The sequence below is a fragment of the Hemitrygon akajei genome, chromosome 9 (assembly GCF_048418815.1).
Source record: "Hemitrygon akajei chromosome 9, sHemAka1.3, whole genome shotgun sequence".
Lineage (NCBI taxonomy): Eukaryota > Metazoa > Chordata > Chondrichthyes > Myliobatiformes > Dasyatidae > Hemitrygon > Hemitrygon akajei.
The window spans coordinates 78196399-78219584 of NC_133132.1; the positions used below are offsets into that span (position 1 = coordinate 78196399).

At 38.1% G+C, this 23186-nt stretch overlaps 1 protein-coding gene across 4 annotated transcripts in view; it reads left to right on the forward strand.

Moving 5' to 3' along the window:
* Nucleotides 1–23186, forward strand: part of ibtk (inhibitor of Bruton agammaglobulinemia tyrosine kinase) — a 119366-nt gene that overhangs the window by 83890 nt on the left and 12290 nt on the right. For all 4 annotated transcript variants that reach the window (XM_073056416.1, XM_073056415.1, XM_073056418.1 and 1 more), the window contains 5 exons: nucleotides 1943–2070; nucleotides 8538–8650; nucleotides 14300–14448; nucleotides 17581–17735; nucleotides 19797–19889. In XM_073056416.1, coding sequence (XP_072912517.1) covers nucleotides 1943–2070; nucleotides 8538–8650; nucleotides 14300–14448; nucleotides 17581–17735; nucleotides 19797–19889 — 638 coding nt within the window. The remainder of the gene's footprint in view (nucleotides 1–1942; nucleotides 2071–8537; nucleotides 8651–14299; nucleotides 14449–17580; nucleotides 17736–19796; nucleotides 19890–23186) is intronic.

Below are 23186 nucleotides of genomic sequence, written 5' to 3' on the forward strand. Positions count from 1 at the left end.
CTGATTTTGCTGCAGCTTGTATTTTCCCTTTAAGGAATATACTTTTGAACCAACTGAACAAACCGGTGCTTTTGCGATCTTGTGGGTGGTTCAATGAGCTAGACTCTCGAGAGTACAGGTATGGCCGGGGCACCTGTTACTGGGGTTAGGTGCTGTATGGAGGCCTGATAGAGGAAGCTGAACCCACATTGACTGCTTTACTCCATGCTGATTAAAATGTACAGCAAGTTTAAAAGCATCAAGGGCAAGAGCAGAAAATGAACAGGTGTTCAGTGCTGTCTGCTTGTGTTTGACCAGTCCCTCTCTTCTCGCTACTACCATTGGGTATCTTGGGCCCCATGTCACTAGATTTGGGAGCAGTTGTTGCCTTGTGGCCATCAGGTGCTTGGACCAACTTCATTCGCCTCAGCACTGAATTGGCTCTGCAGTTGTGGAATCATTTTCGAGGACTTTGCAGTTCATATTCCATGTGTTATTTGCTTGCTTTTTTAACTATATGATTGATTTGCCCTCTTTTGCAAATTGGATTGCAAAGACCTCCTATGTGGAGGTCTTTGTGTCTTTGTGTTTTTTCGTGAATTCTGTTGCGTTTCTTTGTGAGTGATGTGAGATGAATCTCAATGTTGTATATGGTATACGTACTTCGATAATAAATTAGAGCTTTGAACTTTCATTTAAAGGTAGGTACAATTATAAGACATTTGGATATGTACATAGGACAGTCTTACAAGGATATGGGACAAGGTTAGGTGGCATCTTGGTTGGCATGGATGAGCAGCAAATTTGGAAATGTGTTGTCCGTTCAGATTAATAATATTGATTGTAAAAAGTTTGATGCAGTCAATAATGCCTTTAGTACCCCACTAGTTACAATCTGTTATAATGGGAATATTTATTTATTCTCACTTTGTTTTTAGTTCAGTAACAAATTCTCTTGTGTTTTAACTTTGATCAACCTCCGATGGAGGACATTGTGGAACTTCCTGATTTAAGAGCATCTTATTCCCCAAACTGAAGATAACATCCTGATCTCTGGACCTCTGCTGTCAACACTGGCTTCATGTTTGGCCTCACAGAAATGTGCTTCATAACAGTGACACAGTCAATGCGCTTATTTATATAACCAGTCACAGATCTCGCATATTCTTTGATGTTAATGTGCTGGTTGTAGGTAGCCACCTCCCTAAACATGTTAAAAACGTCATTAATCTATGTTGAGTCTGCTCAGTCCTATTACTCTTTTCAAAGACTATATTTTTATCTTTTACTTTAACATCAGCATTTTGTTTGTTCTTGACTTTAAATCTGGTCTTTTCTCTCCTCTCAAATGTTTGGGTCAGATTTGCTATTCTAAAAGGGGTGGCTTTAGAGATTTTGGAATTGTGCTTCTGAATTATAAAGTTCTGTGGTGTGAATTATTTGTTTTTTTGGAATTTCTACAGTTTCAGGCTCACTTTTTTTTGACTAATAGCCTCGTACCTTCAATTCCTTGAATCTCTAATATACTGTACCTGGCAGGTTTTGTTTGTTTACTTCTTCAGTGAAGATAGTCCAAAGTAATTGTTTAATCCCTCTGACATTTCCTTGTTCACTATAATAAATCCTCCTTTCTATGTCTGTGAAGGGCCACAAGTGCCTACATTGGTCTTTCTATCTTTCTTATATTCAGTTTTGCTTTTCACCAATGCCTTGTCTTGTTCCTTCTTTCTTTAGCTAAAAATACTCCCAATCTTCAGACCTGTACTTTCTTCCCACTCTTCCTTGAATACAACATTTTAATTTATCTCGTTAACCATGGGTAGATCACTTTTCCTGTGAGGCTTTTGTGACTTGTGTATTTTTTTCTTTATTTGGTAGATAAGACTACAATAATACTTAAGTAATTTGCTTATATATTTTTTCAAAATCTAAGCTTTGAAACTTCTGCGTTTTAATATTGCAGATTCCAGCAATGCAAAAAAGAATTATCACTCCCTATCCAGATGGTCCGGATATCAGTTTTCTGGGTGAATGGATTGATGATGACTCTGTAAACAGCGAAAATAAATTGGACATTGATCAGTCTTCCAAGTAAGTAGCGGTACTGCTTTGGTTGAAATATGTTTTCCTTATCACCTTTATTATCTGAAAAAGAAAAACATTGATGCATTTCAATCCTGATAATTTGTGTTATCCTAAATCTTTGAGTAGCAGTTTGCAAATATATTGTAAATTGCTTACATCAAAGGTCACCTTGCAGTACTGGTTTAAATTTTTGAACACTTCATAAGGCTGCCGTTGGTCAAAATCAACTGTTATGATCTTGCTGCTGTAAGCTGTATGAGGACAGCAATGAAAGAAGGGCTTTGTGATAAAGTATGGTTAATTTCTGAGTGAAATGGAATCTACCTGATGGAACTGGGAGGTTAATCAAGGGTTTAATGGTCGGAGGTGTGAATAACCCCACTTTTTAAGAAAATCTGATAATGCTTCAGGAAGTTAAGGTAATTTCAAATATCAACCAGTTGAGGGAGCAGTGGCATTGTTTAAATTTTATTTTAATCACTAATTTGAATTAATATCTACTTTTGCAAGTCAAACAGATTCACAGTTGAATTCTTATCATTGGGTGTGTAGATAAATATGCTTCAGATAAATGAAGAAATATAATTATGTAAATGTTTAGTTTTTAGGCGAGCACATGTTAAATATAGAATGCAGACTTCAGACCCACTTGCTTGAGGGCTATGGTTTTTTTGACCATGGGAAGAAAATCGGAAGACATATTCTATTGATGTATTTGTGAAGTGGCATTGATTTAAAAAAAAACAATAATTTAAGGGTGCAGAATTCATCACATAGTGACTTGAATACAATGCTGGATACTACGGCATCCTTAATGTTTGGTAGTAGGAAAGTAAAAGATATTTCATAATAGGAAATAAAAGAACTGTTATTGCAATTGATTCTGATTATACTAGCTTTGGTTCTTTAATTTTGAGAAGTATCTATCCACTGCAAAAGAGCTGAGAAAAATAACTATTGCATCTGTGCCAAGTTGCTGTATTACATTATCAGGATATAGTTTCCACTCAGAAATGTATCTTCATTACAGATGAGCTTTGACACGTGCAGTAAAATAACATTCAGGGAAGTGGAAAAGGTCCTTTATAATTGATCTGGTATGACTTATGCTACTAAAACCAGTACAGAAAGGTTTACCTAATGACTAAAGACCTGTAGTTATGAGGAGGGATTAGCTGGGTTGTAATAGTGCTCTTTGGAGTGGAAGACGCTGAGGGGAGAGTTAATTGAGTTTTATAAACTGCTGTAAGGTCACAATGTGAACCAGAAGGGCCTATTTTCTTCTTAACAGAGAGATCATTAACTAGGGAGCTTATGTTTAAGATATTTGCTAGAGAGATTAGAGTGAAGGTGAGTTTTACTAAAACAGTTGAGTGGTTCGGGTGGAGGGTCTGAAACTAACCAAGTAAAAGAATGATAGAGACAGACATTCTTGCATTTTAAAAAGGATCTGGATGACCACTTAATGCACCATACACTACAGAGAAAACTACAGAGTTGTTTTAAAAAAAATAATGTTTTTAAGCATTTTTAATGAAGCCAGCATTAAATGCCTTTAATGGTCCTTGAAAATGAGATGAGCTATTTTCTTGAACCACTGTAGTATGTCTGATTGAAAGTACTTCCACAGTGTTGTGATAGGAGTTCTAAGGTCTAGATCTATTAATAATAAAGAGTAGGCAATATGTGTCTATGTCAGAATGATGTGCAACTTGGAGGAGAACCTCCTGATGTTAGAAGCCACAAGTTTGGAAGCTGCTTTTGGAGGAGACTGAACAAATAATTATAATGTACATTGGAGACGGTACCCTATTCAGCCATTATGTGCCACTGGTGGACAGATTATATTTTTGCTGATTGTGCATATGGTGTTAATTACTGGCTACTTTGCTTTTGATGATGATGAGCTTTTCTTTTCCATGTGGAGAATATTGTATCTTGTTAATGGAAATGTGGGCTATCAGAAGGTGTACCTCATATTACTGAGCTTCTGCCCTTGTAGCCTTGATATTTACAGTGCCTATATAAAAAAACATCATCCCTCCCCTTAGAAGTTTTCATGTTTTATTGTTTTACAACATTGAATCACAGTGGATTTAATTTGGCTTTTTTTGACACTGATCAGCAAAAAAGACTCTGTCCTGTCAAAGTGAAAACAAATTTCTACAAATTGGTCTAAATTTATTACAATTATTAAACACAAAATAATTGATTGGATAATTACTCACCCCCTTCAAGTCAGTATTTAGTAGATGCACCTTTGGCAGCAATTACAGCATTGAGTCTGTGTGGGTAGGTCTCTGTATCAGCTTTGCACATCTGGACACTGCAGTTTTTCCCATTTCTTCTTTACAACATTGCTCAAGTTAGTCAGATTTCATGGGGGTCATGAGTGAACAGCCCTTTCCAAGTCCACCCACGAATTCTCAATTGGATTGAAGTCTGGACTCTGACTTGGCCACTCCAGGACATTAACTTTGTTGTTTTAAAGCCATTCATGTATAGTTTTGTCTTTATGCTTAGGTCATTGCCTTGCAGAAAAAACAAATCTCCCAAGTTGCACTTCTTTTGCAGACTGCATCAGGTTTCCCTCCAGGATTTCACTGTATTTTGCTGCATTCATTTTACCCTCTGCTTCACAAGCCTTCCAGGGTGCTGCAGTGAAGCATCCCCACAGAATGATGCAGCCACCACCATGCTTCATGGTAGGGTCTGGTGTGTTTTTGACAAGATGTGGTGATTGGTTCACGCCAGACATAGCATTTAGTCTGATGGCCAAAAAGCTCAATTTTGGTTTCATCAGACCATAGAACCTCCTTCCAGCTGACTTCAGAGTCTCCCACTTGCCTTCTGGCAAACTCTAGCAGAGATTTCATGTGAGTTTTTTTTCAACAATGGCTTTTTCTTTGTTACTCTGCCATAAAGTGAAGCACCTAGGCAGCAGTTGTATGCATGGTCTCTCCTATCTCAACCACTGAAGTTTGCAACTCCTCCAGGGTTGCCATGGATCTTTTGGTAGCTTCCCGCACTAGTTCCCTTCTTGCATGGTCACTCAGTTTTTGAGGACAAGCTGCTCTTGGCAGATTTACAGCTGTAACATATTCTTTCCATTTCTTGATGATTGACTTAACTGTACTCCAAGTGATATTCAGTGACTTGAAAATTTTCTTGTATCTGTCTCCTGACATGTGCTTTTCAGAAACATTTTTGCAGAGTTGCTTGGTGTGTTCTTTTGTCTTCACAGTGTAGTTTTTGCCAGGATACTGTCTCATCGGTAGTTGGTCCTTCCACATACAGGTGTATTTTTACTACAGTCAACTAAAACACCTTGACTGCACACAGGGCTCCAAAAACAGATCTCCCTTTAACTGATATGTGACTTCTAAAATTAATTGGCTACATCAGTGATGGCATGTCATATTAAAGGGGGTGAATATTTATACAATCAGTTATTTTGAGTTTTATATTTGTAATTACTTGTGATCACTTTGTAGAGATCTGTTTTCATTTTGAAACTAAAGGGTCTTTTTCTGTTAATCAGTGTCAAAACAAAATGCCAAATTAAAACGATAAAGCACGAAAACTTTTTATAGGCACTGTACGTGATTGGTCTAATTCAGTTTCTGAATGTGACGTCCCCCACCCCCAAACATTGACAGTGGGAGTCTACAGACTATGCAACGTAAATACTATTAATATTGAGGGTGGGATTATACTGTTTTGGAGATTATGCTTGACTGGTACTTTTGTCATTTGCTGACGCCTGAACATGGTCTTGATCATGCTACATGCATGTGTAGTACTCTTCCTTTGCTGAGGAGTTGCAAATAGAATTAAGCATTCTGTAATCAGCAGCTAATATCCTTTCTTCTATTCTTATGTTAGAAATGATGGGCTTTGATGAAATACGTGGAGACACTGCTCTAAGCAACTCATACAGGTGTTTTCCTAGGTCTGAGATGATTAGCCTGTGACCATCATAATCTTCCATTGCACAAACTATGACTCCCCTCTGTTTTTCCCTTTTACCAGGGCACTTTGATGCCACACTCAGTGATATTCTCTGTTTAAAGGACAGTTGCACTCACCTTGCCTCTGGGATTCAGTTCTGTGGTCCATTCTTAGACAAACACTTTGAAGTCCAGAGCCAATTGATCCTGTCTAACTGAGTGTTGGTGAGTCAGACATTGGTAAATGTCACTTGACAATACTGCCAACGATGACTTCCATTACTTGACTGATGATGGAGGATAGATGGATTATATAGAATTTAGTTGTAATGGATTTGTAGGCTACCCCTCTCCACCCTGCTGATGAATGCAAATAAACAGCAGAGACCGATAAAGTTTGACAGCAGCAGCATCACAGGAATTGCCAGTCAGCATTGAACTCAACATAAAACTGCCTTAAGGGTCCATCTCTGCATTTTTCCTTGGTGTTTACTCCTAAAGCCTTCCCTTTGAGTGGATATAGCAACAAGGCAGTGGAGGTTTGAGATCAGAGTTTTCCTTCTAGATGAGCTGCCAACTATGGCTGATGAGCTGCATCTGCCTGACGTGACTGGTTTTAAGTTTCCAGGAACCTGCCTTTGCCTCTTCTGTCACAGAGATGGTTCCACTGGGCTTAGTAGCGAAGCCACACTTGAAGGCAGGAACTGTACCTGGTTGTCCGAGGCTATTTGAGACGCATGCCATTGGAAGCTTATCCCGCCGCTTCTATTTTTGGCTATAACAACCTTAAGGAACCTCTGCTGCAATTTAACTCTCATATTTTGATTATTAGTCCATGCCTCTGAGTTGCTTCTATCACTCTACTCCACAATTTTACATAGATTGGTTGCGATTACTCTTATCACAAACAAGAGAAAACCTGCAGATGTTGGAAATCCATGCAACACGCACAAAGTGCTGGAGAAACTTAACAGGCCAGGTATCATCTGTGGAAAAGAGTACAGTCGACGTTTTAGGCTGAGACCCTTCAGCAGAATTCTTCAAGTGTGTGTGTTGCTGAGATTGCTCTTAATGATTGAGTTTGATATAATGGCCTCCTCTGTGTAGTATGTTTCTGATTCTGTGATTTAGTTGGTTTAAAATTTTTCCTGATTCTTAAACAGCTTTGTACTAAGTGCCTTCTGGAGCACTTGAAGATGTATTTGACTGATTAGCCAAATACATCTCTGATTGAAGACCCCAGTCATTTTGGGAACATTATAACCGTTATTTTTCATGTTCAGAAATATTGAAATGTCAGATATTCAGGAGTTCAGGTTATTTACACTTGTTTGAGGTATGGACCAAATTGTTTATCAGGATTTACAATCCAAAGAAGAAGCCCTTGGATGAGAAATTCATCTTGAGTAGCCAGTGTTGAATTTCTCTTCACTGACTTCAGGAAGGGAGTGCAATAGAAATAAAACTAATGCATGTTTAGTGTTACCAAGTCATGAAAATAGTGTTACCAAGTCATCGAAGTTGATTCTTGAGATGATCCATTTAGAAAGTTTCTTACATATGGTGAAGAGAGACTAAACAGGACATTCTCCGAGATTAATTGGCTAACATTTTAAAAATTCTGTTTAATGAAAACTACTGTCCTGCAGAAAATGCTCCATTATAGGAAGAATGTGAAGGTTTAGGAAAGGGTGCAGTACAGTTTACCAGGATGCTGCCTGGATTAGAGAGCATGTTCTATAAGGAGAAGTTGGAAAAACTTGTGTTCTGTTCTCTGGAGTAGTAGAGGCTGAGGGGAGAGCTGATAGAGGTCATAAGATGGGAGGCATAGATTATTGACAGCTAGCGTCTCTCCCCCCCCCCCCCCCCCCCGAGTCAAAATATTTAATACTAGAGAGCATGCATTTGAAGGTAAAGTTCAAAAGAGATGTGCAGAGCATTTTTTTAAACAGAATAGTGAATGCCTGGAAAATGCTGCCGGGGTGGTAGTGGAGACAAATAAAAATAAAACTCTCTAATATAGATACATAAATATACAGAGAATTGAGAGATATGGACATTGTATAGACAGAAGTGATTAGTTTGGCACAACATTCTGGCTGAAAGGTATTCTTGTGCAGTATTGTTCTATGTTCTGATTCCCTGTCCCCAAAAAAATTTCTACTCTTCTTATGAAGTTTCCACCTTAGTGAGGAAGCTCTAATAGTTTATCTAAATTTAGCAATGTGGTTTATCATTAAATGTGTGTAATTGCGATTTGCTCCTTTTACTTGAGGATAACAGTTTTCATTACTTTGTGTGAGAGAGCAAGTCTTGGAATATTCAATTTGTTTTAACTAAATCAATGCTAATAAGCCCTCATGTCAAAAGCATATATTATCACTAGGATAAATTATATGCTTCTAGAAATTCCAAAGATCAGATGCTTTGCCTTCCAGCATTTAGTTGAGAAAGTTAAGTTCTATCGCACTCTGTGTAAAATTGTATGCAATTTAAATAAGCAAATGAAATATTTTTCTTTAGAGAAAAGCTTCTTAAAAAGGCAAAAGCAAAGGCAAAGAAGAAACCAAGACGACGATCTGATAGTTCGGGAGGATATCATTTATCTGATCTCATTCAGAGCCCAAATTCAGCAGGTGAGCAAGCCAGACAAAAGAGTCTTTTAAGGGAAATGGTTGATCTAGGTTTATAGTGCTGGTTATTAAATATCAATAGGTATATGTCCATTCAAAGGCTTTCAATTATATAGTTGTGTCTTGTCTGAGGAACATGGTGTATTACTGACATATTATTCCATATGAAGTTTTCATTTCTGGGAATGTACCGCAAGACATCCAAGGTGTGTTGACAAGCTGAATTCAGAATTAGTTTGGTGATGGGAGGCAGCGTAGTAATGGATAGCTATATTTTTCTGATTGGAAGTCTTTACAGGTGGTGTACCACAGAGACCGGTGCTGAGACCTTTGTTTGTAATGCATCAAAATAACTTGGATGAGAGTGTAGATGATCTGGTTAGCGTGTTTGCAGATGACATGAAAATTGGTGGAAGAATAGATAGTAAAATTGTTGTCTAATACATTGAGACATAAATAAGGTGAATTGTTGGGCAGAACCATGGCAGATGAATTTAATTCAGACAAGTGAGAGAAGTCATATTCTGGTAATCATTTAGAGCAGGGTTTAATGGTTGGGGTCCATGGCATAAAAAAAGGTTGGGAACACCTGATTTAGAGTAAATGGCAGGGATCTTAGCATTGATGTTCAGAGACATTTTGGGATGCTAATCTGTAGCTCCTTGAAAGTGATGGCATCAGTGGATAGAATAGTGAAAAAGGCAATTGGTATGCTTGCCTTCATATGCTGTGGCATTGAATATAAGTAGCAGGATTTTAAGTTGCATCTGTACCAAATATTGGTACGTGTTGTGTACAGTTCTGGTTATTTACTGGAAAGGTAAGAATGGAGAGAACACAGAACAGATTCACCAGGATGGTTCCTGGGATTGAGGGGTGCAGTTATAAGGAGAGAATGGGCAGTCTGGGTTTATTTTCACTCGAATGTTGGAGGCTAAGCGGTAATCTCACAGAGGTTTATATAATTGAGGAGGATAGATAATCAGAATCTTTTTTTTTCCAGAGCAGTGTATCTAGAACTAGAGGATAGAGGTTTAAAGTGAGAGGGAAGAAAGTTAAATTAAGGTCTAAGGTGCAAGTTTTTCATACAGGGTGGTGAATATTTGGAGCGAGCGGCCAGAGCAAGTGGAGTCAGTAGATACAATTATAATGTTTAGAAGGGTTTTGGACGGGTACTAGGATAGAAAAAAAAGTAGAAGGCTATGGGCCTAATGAGGGAAAATGGGATTAGCATAGATGGGCAATACAGTTGGCATAGGCAAAGTGGTGCGATTCTGTGCTGTACATTCTAAGAAAATCTATAGTGGGTTTTTGTATTGGTTATCAAGAGGCTGATAGTATTTGAGATCAGAATATTCTCCTTTTCAAGCTAATGGAAGTGCACTGGAAGAATTGTTTGAGATCAAGTGTTAAACGTAGTTATAGTTAGTAGTGAAGTTTTGGGTGCCAAGCCCCCTCTTCGACCAAAGATCACTTTATACAATAGCATTTATTTATTGAGATATCGCGGAATATGCCCTTCTGGCCTTTGAAACTGTGCTGCCCAGTAACCCCTGATATAACCCTAGTCTAATCATGGGATAGTATACAATGACCAATTAACTTACCAGCTAGTATGTTTTTGGACTGTGGGAAGAAACTGGAGCACCTGGAGGAAACCCACACAATCACAGGAAGAACAGACAAACACCCTTACAGGCAATGGTGGAAATTGAACCTGGGTCACTAGTACTGTAAAGTGTTGTGCTTCTCATCCACAGTTCAGAAAACTTCAGAACAAAACTGAAAGATCAGCAGATACAGAGCCTGATACTGAGCCAAATACGATTTGAACTAGCAATTATATTAGTAATTTAGAGGGAACTTGAGGAAACAGATTCTTCTGTTTGAGAAGGATATGGATAACTGAGCAAAAGAGGATGGAAACAGTTTGAGTTGATTCACATCCATGAAGAAAGCATAGAATGCAGATCAGGCCAGAATACAGAATGAACATAAAGCATGTTAGATTGAAAGAACTTCATGAAAATAGTGTGCAAAGCTACAGTGACTATTGAAGGTGGTGTGGGTTGCATCGAGTTAGGAGGATGTCATATGTTTACAGAGCTGTTTATTAAATCCATCTTGATCATTAAATCTGCAGTCATGTACTTCACTTTGATAGCAGAGTTCCTAATGGACAAACAGACTTTGCTTGAAAAGTAATTCAATAGACTTTCAATATTTTCAAGGCTGCTTTGACAGGAATAAACTTTTAATTTATTTTTATATATTGCAAAAAACCCTATAACCTAAATTTTCAGTGTATTTATCATTCTTAGCAATTTTGCTACCAAGTTCCTGCTACTTAGGATTCAGTATCTTCTATAAAGAAAGAATTGGATTACTAAACTACTCTCAGATGTTTTGGATTTGTGAAATTACTGAGTAATTTCATCCAATCATTTGATTTCCTGATGCATCTTGTATCCATTTGCCCCAGCAACCCCCTCCTCATTCATTCTTTTATGAAAACAAGAGAAATGTAACTTTGTGAATTTCTACAATGGGTAACGATGCCATAATGCAAGGTTTGTTCATTGGGTTTTTTAATCTTTTATAAGAAACATCTGTTGAGACTAGATTTCATGAGGTTATGTAATGCCGGAATTTCACATCTTTGTGCCGCATAATGCAACTTGAATATCTTGCATACTGGACAGTTAGAAATAGATTGCACAAGTGCTTAATTTATTTATGTTTGTAATTTAGTAATCCTTACAGTGACCGATCAAAGTGACTATTCAGTGAAAGTGGTTACTTTCTACTGTTGCACACAAACACAGTATTTCACATTACAATTGTTCCTATGTAATTACATAGGCTTATTACCATTTCTCGTGTTCAAATGTGCACAGTAGTCCAGGATTTTTGTTTTCTCCAGTGCATCTTTGGGAACCACAGATAGGTTTTGGCATATATCAAAAATACTTCGTATCATCCACAAACCTTGCCACAAAGCCATCAATTTCATTATCTAAATCATTGACAAACAATGTGAAAAGTAGTGATCCTGATACTTACCCCTGTGGAGCACCTCTAGTCACTGGCAGCCAACCAGAAAAGAACCCCTTTGTTCCCATTGGCTGCCTCATGGTTGTTAGCCATTCCTCTATCCATGCCAGTCTTTCCTGTAATGCCACAGGATTTTGTTAAGCAGCCTCATGTATGGCACCTTATCAAATGCCTTCTGAAAATCCAAGTAAATAACATCCACTGCCTCTCCTTTGTCCACCCTGCTTGTTACTTCCTCAAAGAACTCTAACAGACTTGTCAGGCAAGTTTTTCCCCTTACAGAAACAACACAATGACTTTGACTTAGGAAAGAAAGTCTGCAGATACTGGCTTTGACTTATTTTATCATTAGTCTCCAAGTCTCCGGAAACCTCATCCTTAACAATAGACTGCAACACTTTCCTGGCCACTGAGGTCAGGTTAACTGGCTTATAACGGAGTGACATTTGCAATCTTCCACTTTTCCAGGACCATGCCAGAATTAAGTGATTCTTGGAAGATCATGACCAATGCATCCGTTATCACTTCAGCAACCTCTCTCAGGATTCTAGGGTGTAGTCCATCTGGTCAGGTGACTTATCCACCTTAGACCTTTGAGTTTGCCTAGCATGTTTTCCTTCATGGTAGCAATAGCACTCACTCCTGCTCCCTGACACTCACGGACCTCTGGCACACTGCTAGTACCTTCCACAGTGAAGACTGATCCATAAGCAGCTGTTGAAGATAATTAGGTGGAAGCAGTGAGGTAATTTGTTTTAGGAGGGAAATAGGAAGATATAGTGGGAATTGTTAAGTCAGCACAAGTGACATATTGTTTACAGCTAAATGAATAGCTGGAAAAAAACTATGACACCTGTGGGACAGAATAAAAAGCTGAAGTAGTCCACAAAAGAACTAACAAAAGCTTGCACTTCTAAAGATTACTGAACACTAGGCAGCTGGGTTTGAAAAATATCAGACAATTGCAACAGAAGAAAGAAACACATTTTTGACTGACTTCTGAAAGTATGTAGACATTCTGCATTAAGGCATTGGAAGAGCTGATGCCTTTTATTTAAAAAGAGCTGAAACAACAATCGGAGGAGCTTCAGGCTGGTGAGCCTGACATTAGTGGTGGGAAAGTACTGGAGGAGATTCAAAGAGATAGGATCTGCCTTCATTTGGAAAGGCAAGGACTGATTAGGAATAGGTAGTGTGGCATATTGTGTGAAACTGGCCAAGTGGATTGACAGGTGGCAGTAGACATTGTTTTGTGGAAGTTTGCAGGGGCTTTGACATATCCTATTGGTAAGCTGGTTTGGAAGATGAGATCCATGAACCAGCCTATTGGATACAAAATTGTTTTGATAGAAGGAGCCAGAAGGTGATAGTGAAAGGCTGTTTTTCTGACAGGTGGCTTGTGACCAGTGGTGTACTGCAGGAGTTGGTGCTAGGTCCACTCTTGATCTCCATCTATATTAATGATTTGAATGAGAATATAGCAGGAATGGTTATCAACTTGTTGGATGATATCAAAGCTGGTGTATAGTGGACAGTGAAGTTTATCTAAAGTTACAACTGGAAGAGTAAGCCAAACAATGGCAGATGGAATTCAACTTGCAGAAGAGCAAAGTGTTGTATTTTGGTAAATTAAACTGGGGCTGCTAGAGAAAGTGGTAGACAGTGATAGAACAATTACAATGTTCAGGTGACACTTGGACAGGTACTGTACATGATAGGAAATTTTTATGGGGTTAGAGGGCGAATGCATGTCAATAGCTCAGGTAGACAGTTCAGATAGCTTGGATGTTTTGGGCTGCAGGACCTGTTTTCATGTAATAGAACACTGTGACTTAAAGGATAATTGGAAAATTTGTGTCAGGACGTCAGCAATTCTGGAATTTAAATTTGCTGAGTTTTTTATGTGATCTATATGGTTAGCTGAATAATGTACAATAGGTCCTCAAAGACATCAGAAAAAAACATTGGAAAAAGTTGATTTGGAGAACAAAACTATAGATGCTGGAACTGAGCCAGCTAAGCTGCTTTTATGGAAACAGGAAGAGGTCGGCATTTCAAGTCAAATACCCTTCATCAGAATAAAGAGTGAAAACAAGTTATTCTATGTGACAAAGTGGAGGAAGGCAAAGGTTGGAACAAAGGGTGAAATAATGAAAACCATAGAAAGGACAGGTACACTCCTTGTCTGTGGGCTATGTTCTTAATGTTGTGAAATCTGGGTGATTTATTTAGTCTAGTCTACTGGGATGTATTGACCAGGCCTGATTATACAGCTGAAAGTAAAATTATAGGTGGTGAAGATAAAGGTGAACAAAAACAGCAAGTTTACAATTTGATTCACTAGTTTTAGAGGGAAAACTAAAGTTTTATTTGACTCGTCTCATGTAGATTTCTGGTTCTTAAGTAGCAGGTAACAACCACCTTTCAGTGTCTCGGTAAATAACATGGTTACGATAACTTAATAGATGTATGCCACCATTTTATGGTCTGTGGATATACCTAAGATATGACACACATACTGAGGATGTGTACCTAAGATCATTTACTACACAAAATTGTTATTACTGTTGAGGTAAAATCAGTCTTTTATTTCTGCAGATTTTATAAGACCAACTAAAACCAGTTCAGTGGAATCCCTGCAAGAACTGTTGATGTCTGATTCTGAAGGCAGCTATGCTGGTGGAGTAGCCAGCCCCCGAGAATTAGCTTCACCTGACTTTGCAGCTGGATTTTGCCTGGAGAAATCGGTCTGCCTTTATAAATACAGTTTGTTTTTGATTTGCGATAGTTACAGCAAAAGTACTGTAAAACCAGGCGAAAACAACTCATCCTGGTAACATTTAATAGTTTTGGAGTGCTTTGACAATTCTCTGTTAGTTCCCCAATTTCTTATTACACTGCATCCTTCGTGGTTTGTCATAGCTCCTCACTGCTGTGATGCCTGGTTCTCAAAATTATTGTATTTTGACCTATATTAAAATCAATATTTTGTTTTGAAAGGCCTTTTGAAGTAGTTACTGAATAAAGTGTATTTAGAGAAATTGACCTTGCATGAATCATAATTATATTTTAAGAAATCTCTCCAATGTGAAATCCTGTACCTGCTACTTACACAAAATTATTAAAATAGCTATAGGGCATGAAGCACATTATTAACAGAATTGCATTGAATAAATTTGCATTTCTCTCTGGCATAGATTAGCCTTACCATGTGAATTGCTCCACTTTTAACTATAAAACTAAAAGTGATAGTGGGATAGAAGCCAAATGGTTTTTGGAATATATTCAAATTAAAACTACCATATTGATGGGTGAGGAATGGGATTTGTATTGGTACTCTGTTCTCCCTGGTGGCCATCCCCTATGTGATCCTTGTAACTGAATAGTCTTGTGGTTGTGCAACTCCCAAGGTCTAACTGCAGTTGTTACACAAATCAGAAGACTGCTGAGGTCTCACCCTTAGAGTATTCTGGTTTTCGGCTGGCTTGTGTCTTTTCACAATTTCTCATGTTCTGAAGCACGTAGAATCATATAGCATGGAACCAAGCCCTTCAGCCTACCAAGTCTGTAGTGACCATCAAACACAGATTTACACTAATCCTATACTGACCTTCATGTTCCTATCAACTCTCCTCAGCTTCGGCCACTCACCTGCACACTGGGGCAGTTCACTCTAGCCGATCAGTATATAGTACCTTGTAAAAATATTTGCCCCCCCAACCCTTTGTTCATATAAATGAGTATTACAACCAGGGATTATGATCAGTTTAACTGAAAATTTTTATTTGTGAATGCGCGCTCCTTTTTTATTCCACCCCCCCCCCCCCACAGTAAAGCCCCAAAAATCAGGGAATATTGTAAAGCATGACATTCAAAATTTGAAATTTCAGCCTTTCAAAAGTATTCATCCCCTTTTGCTCAGTACTTAGTTGAACCACCTCTTGCAGCTATTACAGCCAGTCGTCTTTTTGGATAAGTCTCTACTAGCTTTGCACAACACAATGGAGCAAGTTTTGCCCATTCCTCCTTGCAAAACTGCTCAAGCTGCGCTAGGTTTGTTGGGGAGCGGCAGTGGACAACAGTCTTGAGGTCTTGCCAAAGATGTTTGATGGGGTTAAGGTTAGGACTCTGACTGGGCCACTCAAGGACCTCCGTTTTCTTCATTTTAAGCCACTCCATGGTTGTTCTGGCAATGTGTTTTAGGTTGATGTCCTGTTGAAAGATTAATTTTCTCCCCATTTTAAGCTTTCTGTCAGAGACGAGCAGTTTTTATCCAGGATCTCTCTGTATTTAGCAGCGTTCATCTTCCCATCAATCCTGACCAGATTTCCTGTTCCTGCTGCTGAAAAGCATCCCAAAGTATGATGCCACCATCATACTTTACAGAAGGGCTAATTTTACCTGGTTGATGCGCACCATTAGATTTATGCCACAGTACTACTTAGTGTTGGGGCCAAAAATTTACGCTTTAGTCTCATCTGACCAAAAGACCTTCTTCCACCTCTTTACTGTGCCTTCTGGGTGATATCTTGCAAAGTCTTTACAGGTAAAGATGTGTTTATTTTTTTAGCCAGGCTTTCTTCCCTGCCATTCTTCCATGAATACCCCTTTTGCGCAAGATCCTTGGTGATTGTGAAGCCATGAACTTCATCCCCAGTTCCAGCCATTGAATTCTGCAGGTCACTCAGAGTGACTTTTGGCATCACAGTAGCCTCCCTTACAAGTGCCATTCTTCTCCAGCAACTAGGTTTAGAGAGGTGGCCTGACTTAGGCAGTGTGGCTGTGGTTTCATATTTTTTCCACTTTTTCATAATGGACTGCACTGAGCTCTGAGGTATGTTCAGCACCTTTGAGATGTACCCTTCCCAGATTTGTGCTCTCTGTTATCATTCCCCTGACTTGTCTTGAATCTTTTGTCTTCAATTTGGTTTGGTCTGTTGAAAATCTACCATTTTGTTGGACCATACAGAGAGTTAGGGGTATTTATTCTTAGGAATTCATTGAAAATAAACAGGTGATCCTTCAGTTTTCTACATCAACAAATTGGGTGAGTTGGTATTGTAATGCAATAGGAGAGTTGGTGTGTTAATTGCAAAGGGAATGACTACTTTTTCAGCCTCAATGTTGGTTTTTAATTTTTAATAAATTGTTGACAGTTTTGGAGATTTTCTTTTGATTTGATGCACAATGGTGTGCAGATTAGATCAAATCAGTAAAACGTGAAAATAGTTGTGGGGGCTGAATACTTTCTCAAGGCACTGTATCAATCTACACATGTGATGTAGAAGAACACTGGTCACCGAGGAGCATGCAAACTCCACACAGATAGTACTAGAGGTCAGGATAGAACTCAATAGAGGTATGAAACTGCAACTCCAGTCTCTGGTACATGTTTAAGGATTCCAAAGAAACACTATCCTTTAAAATTTAGAAATGGTTGAAAATAATTCAAATAGAAAATATTTTTCTGTTACTTAAAAAAAAACTAAATCTTGAATTCATTTGAAATCATGTAACTAATATAAAGTAAATAATATTAAAATAAACAAAGCATTTGTACTTTAATGAAGGATGGCAATAATGTCCATATAAATGTGGCCCTGCCATGTCTCCCATGTCTTTAAAAATGTAAAATTAATTAACAATCTTATCAAGTAGAATATCCACATTTCTAATAATGCCAGAGCAACAAATATAATAATTGATGATGATGCATAAATTACTGATGATCTTTTTCAGTTTGCCATTGTTCAAGTACATCAGTTGGAGTTACTGCATTATAATGTATTAATGCCTGTCCTTTATGTCACCTAATTGTTTTTAACCAGCAGTCAATGATCATTGATCAGTATTTTCATAGATAATTTTTCACATTTTAGGTTGATGAGGGAATCAGTATTTCAGAAAGAAAATACCCAACTGAAGAGGCAAAAATGAGTGAGAAAATATTGCCTTCTACGAAGGAGTCAAATCCAAAATTCTGTCTCGGATCTAGCTCTAGTAATGCTACAGGGTGGACGACTTGTTCTCTGAGGTAATGTATACAGTTTATAGTTCAGAAATTGTGAAATATATTACTTCTGCTTCTATGGAATCTCCACTCTTTTTGGGGTCCACAATTGTTTAAAATGTCTTTCAAGAACAAATCCCTGGAATCTGTACATGAACCTCTGCACCCTTTTTCTCTGCTTTATATCAAAGAAAACTATCCAGAGAATGGATTGTATATTGTGTCTGTATGATGGTCTTTATGTAGTAATATACATTGTATAGCAAAAATGTGCAATTTTGTAGTATTTTTTGTAACATTGCAAAGAGTTTTATAGGAGCATTGGACAATGTAGAACATTATCTAAGATTACAACAAATACTAGATGAACCTGGTACATGGGCCAAGGAATGGCAGATGGAATTTAACTTGGACAAGTGTAAGATGCTGCATTTTGGTTAAGCCAGGGCAGAACTTGCATGGTAAATGACAGGGCACTGGGTAGTATTGTAGAACAGTGAGAACTAGGGGTATAGCCACATAGTTTCCTGAATTTAGTGACACAGGTAGACATGTAAAGGTGGTGTTTGGCATTCTTGCCTTCATCAGTTGGTCAGGAGTTGGGACATCGTGTTGCAATTGTAAAAGTTGTTGGTGAAACCACTCTTGGAGCATTGTGCATAGTTCTGGTTGGCAAGCTATAGGAATTATGTAGTTAGTCAGGAAGGGGTGCAGAAAAGATTCACTAAGATGTTCCTGGGACTTGAGTTATAGGGAAAGGTTGGCACTTTTTACCCTGGAGCAGTTGGAGAGTCAGGACTCTAGAGATAATTAATTACATGAGTGATGTAGATGAGTTTGATGGCTACAGTCTTTTCCGCAGTAGGGGAGTCTATAATTACAGGACATAGATTTAAGGTGAGAGGACAAAGATTTACAGAGGAGAATTTGTTTTTTCAAGTGGAGTTGTGTCTATGTGGAATGAGCTGCCGGAGGAAGATGTAAAAGTGTGCAGTTATAATGGTTTAGAAGGATATGGACTAAACACAAGCAAATGGGTCTAGTCATAGAAAGCTTGAGCTGAAGTACCTGTTATGCTGTATGACTCTGGCATTGTCAACCAAGTCAGTGGGTTTATTTGGGCTGAAAACCAAGAGCTTGGTCAGAAAAGTAAGTTTTAAGGCCAAAAGATAGAGAAAGAGGTAAGGGAGTAGAGAGGTTTGTGGAGGGAATTTATGATCTTGACAGCTAATCGCACAACATCTGTAGGTGGAACAATTAAATTTGATGATAAACAATGGCCAGAGTTGCAGGAGTAACTCTTGGATTGCAGCAGGGCTAAACTCTGTTTAAATTGTTTCTATTTCATATATAGTAGAGGAAATCATTAAAGAAAATGGCCTTGATTTTAAACAGAGAAAATATATTAATTCCAAGATGCAACAGAGGGAAGATCGTGATAAAAATGGTTACCGAGTCAACTAAGCAAATATTAAAAAGGATGTCCAAAGACATGGACAAACGGGTAAATTATAATGAGGATGTTAAAGGAGCAGAAGGAAATGCAGAACATTAATAAATTGACTGTATTAAAAGGCGTGTGATTTTAGTTTTCATGTTAAAACTGGAAAACAGGCATAATTATTTGATGTAAGGTTTATATCTGCAAGGCATCTAACAAAATTAGAGGAATTGCCTACTATGCTATAAATACAGAAATCTGATTTGACATTAAGTTTGAGAAGTGATACAAAATTGTATTAGCCATTCTTTGTGTCACCAGTAGTGAATGTAACTGATGTTAGAGGAGCAAGTTGTGTAAAGGGTGGCCAATGTGATTGTAATAGCTCCAAGACCATCTTATTGTTCTTGCTGCTTCAGCAGCATCCTCTTTCTTGTTCTTCCTTGAGTTTTTTTTCATCTTTCCTGCCACGTCAAAGCCAAGTTATCATTTAGACCTACTACTTGCAAATACTTTCAGTATTCCTTAGCTTCAATGCTTGAGACCTGTTTAATGTTTGATTTTATTAATCCTTCTGTTATTAGAGCAGTTCAAATATAACTCACTGAACTCTTTCTGACAATTTAAAATTATTTTTTTATTAGTCCTGCAGGACCTCCCACTGTAGGCCTACGAGCAATAATGGAAATGGAGGAAAATATGCAAAAATGTGTCAATGCGCCAAAGACTAATGCAGGGTAAGAACAAATCTGTAAGATCTTAAAACTAAATAATCTGAACAAAGATTTTCACTATTCTCCATTCTGCTTTGCACATTGTGGAATATTATTCAAATTTGTTTTTGTTTTGTTTAAGACACATCTTCAGGTGAATTTTTAAAATACTTACCCTGAGACTGGTATTTTGCTCCTTGTAACCATTAGTAAATCCAAAGCTATCAGTAATAACATTTCGTATCATCCCATACTTTTCTATAAATTGATAAATTGGTTTATTGTGACATGAACCAAGGCACAGTGAAGAACTTGTCTTGCATGTCGTCCATATAGATAATTCATTACAACAGTTAAAGTTGTATGAGGTTAAAACCTAACATAATGCAGAATAATGTATTACAGTTACAGAGAAAGTGCAGAGCAGGTATACAAGGTGCAAGGCCCTAATGATGTGGGTTGTGAAATTGAGAGTCCCATCTTAATGTTCCCTGATTTTTTTTTTACACCTTTGCTCTGAGTGGGAAACTTCTTGCACTCTAAAAACTGCTCAGCTGTTTAAGTGTTAGGAAAATTCCATCTGTGAGAAATTAAGAAAGTTTCAGCAACCAAGGCTATGTGCGCGGGAGCATTTCAGTTACTGTGTAGCCATGCACTCCACAGCTCAGAACAGTGATCTTATTATACTAAGGGACTGTTTGATAGAATTATAATAGCAGGATTGAAGCTGTCGTTCAGCCTAGTGGTATGTGCTTTCAGGCTTTTATGACTTCTGTCTAATCGAGGGTGGGATGGAGAGAAGAGAGAATATCTGGGGTGGGTGAGATCTTCTGTTGGCTGGTTTACTGAGGCAACAAAATGTGTAGTTCATGGACAGGAGGCTGGTTTCTGTGATGCACTGAACTGTATCTGCAACTATTTACAATTTCTTTTGGACAAAGTGCAAAGCAATTGCCAAAACCAAGCCACGTGGATCTGGATAGGATTCTATCTTTTGTGTATTGGTGAAATTGGTGAAGGTCAGAGGGGATATGCCAAATTTCCTTTGCCTCCTGAAGAAATAAAGATCTGGTGAGTGTTCTTTGCTGTGACATCTACAGTTGCAAGAAGTAGTTTGTGAGCCCTTTGCAATTACTTGGTTTTTTGTACTAATCACTCATAAAATGTGGTCTGATCTTCATCTAAGTCACAGTAATAGACAAACGCAATCTGCCTAAACTAGTAACATGTGAACAATTGTACTTTCATGTTTAATCATTCACAGGCTTAGCTGGAAAAATAATGTGAACCTTGTAATAATATGTAGAACCTCCTTTAGCAACAATAGCCTCCACCAGATGTTTCTTGTAGCTGCTGATCAGACTTGCACAACAGTGAGGAGCAATTTTAGACCATTCCTCCATAAAAAAAGGTTTCAGTTCATTAATATTTCTGGGATACCTTTGTAATTACCTGGTTTGAACAGCCCTCTTCAAGTCAAGCCCCAGCATCTCATTTGGGTTAAGGTCTGGACTTTGACTTGGCCATTCCAAAAATAAACAATTTTCTTATTTTTAAATCATTTTGTTGTTGATTTACTCTTGTGTTTCGGATCATTGTCTAGTTGAATCATCCAACTTCTATGAAGCTTCAAGTGATGGACTGCTACCCTGGCATTCTCCTGTAAAATGTCTTGATATAATTTTGAATTCATTGTTCCCTCAGCGATTGTAGCTGTCCAGGTCCTGAGTCAGCAAAGCAGCCCTAATCATGATGCTCCTTCCGCCATGCCTCAGTTGGGATGAGGTTTTGGTATTGGTGTGCAGTGCCCTTTTTCCTTCAAACATAGCAATGTGCATTGCTGCCAGAAAGTTAATTTTTTGTCTTATCTGTCCACAGAACATTGTCCTAGAAGTGTTGTGGAGCATCCAGGTGGTATTTTGCAAACTTGAGACATGCAGCAATGTTTTTTTTGCTGAGCAGTGGTTTCCTCCATAGTGTTCTTCCATGAACACCATTCTATTTCAGTGCTCTTCTTATAGTGGACACATGAACAGAGACTTCAAGTTCTAGAGATTTCTGCAGGTCTTTTGCTGTTGCCCTTCAGTTCTTTCTCATGGCCTTCTGCATTGCAGGTTGTGCTCTTGATGTGATCTTTGTAGACAGTTTCTCTGACTGTGGACTGATGAACACTCAGGTATTTAGAAATGCTTTTGTAGCCTTTTCCAGAGTCTAAGATCCTCTGAAAGTTGTTTTGATTGAGGTATGCTGCACACAAACAGATCTTTCGTGAGAAGAGCAGGCTCTGTCAGTAACCTAACTTTGTGTGTGTTTTTTATAGGGTAGGGCATCTCTATAACCCACACCTCCAATTTTATCTCATTGATTGGAACACTTCTCTCCAAATAGCTTTTGTAAAAGGCATTACCCCAGAGGTTCACTTACTTTCTTGAAACCTAGATTATGATTGTTTAAATGGTGTACTCAGTACTGATGAGAAGTAGTACAGTTGTTTGCGTGATACTAGCTGAGGCAGATGGTATTTGTCTACTAATGTGACTTGGATGAAGATCAGACCACATTTTATGAGTAATGTAGAAAACCAAATAAATGCAAAGGGTTCTTAAACTTGTTCTTGTAACAGTACATGGTTGGAGCAGGACAGACTATTGGTGATGTTTACACCTAGGAACTTGAAGCTTTCAACTCTCCTGACCTCAGCACTGTTGATAAAAGCAGAAACATGTGCACTGCCCCCTTTCCTGAAGTCAATGACCAGCTTTTTTTTTGCTGACATTGAGGGAAAATTTGTCATGATACAATCTCACTGGACTCATTATCTTCTTCCTGTACTCATTATTATTTGACATACTGCCCATTATGCTGGTATCAGCTGCAAGCTTACAAATCAGAGCTTCCTAACCTTTTTCTATGCCTTGGACCAATACCATTAAGCAAGGGGGGGAATCCCTGTTACAAGTGGAATTAGACCAGAATCTGGCCTTGTGGTCATGAGTGCATAGGGAGCAGAGGAGAGAGTACAGCATTGTTGTGCAGCACAAGCATTTTTTTAATGAAATAACCATATGTTTTCACCATCTGTAAAATGAACCTTTCCACACAGAAAATATATATTCTGTATATGTTAATACATTATTTTCATCACAATCCCTTTTGTGTTTGCATTGGCTAAAGGTGTATTAGATTTGGCCTATATTACATTCCAAGGAAGAGAACGTGCTATCATGAATATTCTAAAGCTTGATATGCATCTGATAATGGGTTATGTGTAGTATTGCCCTGATGATAAAGATTTTATTGTTCCTGGAAATGTTTAATTGA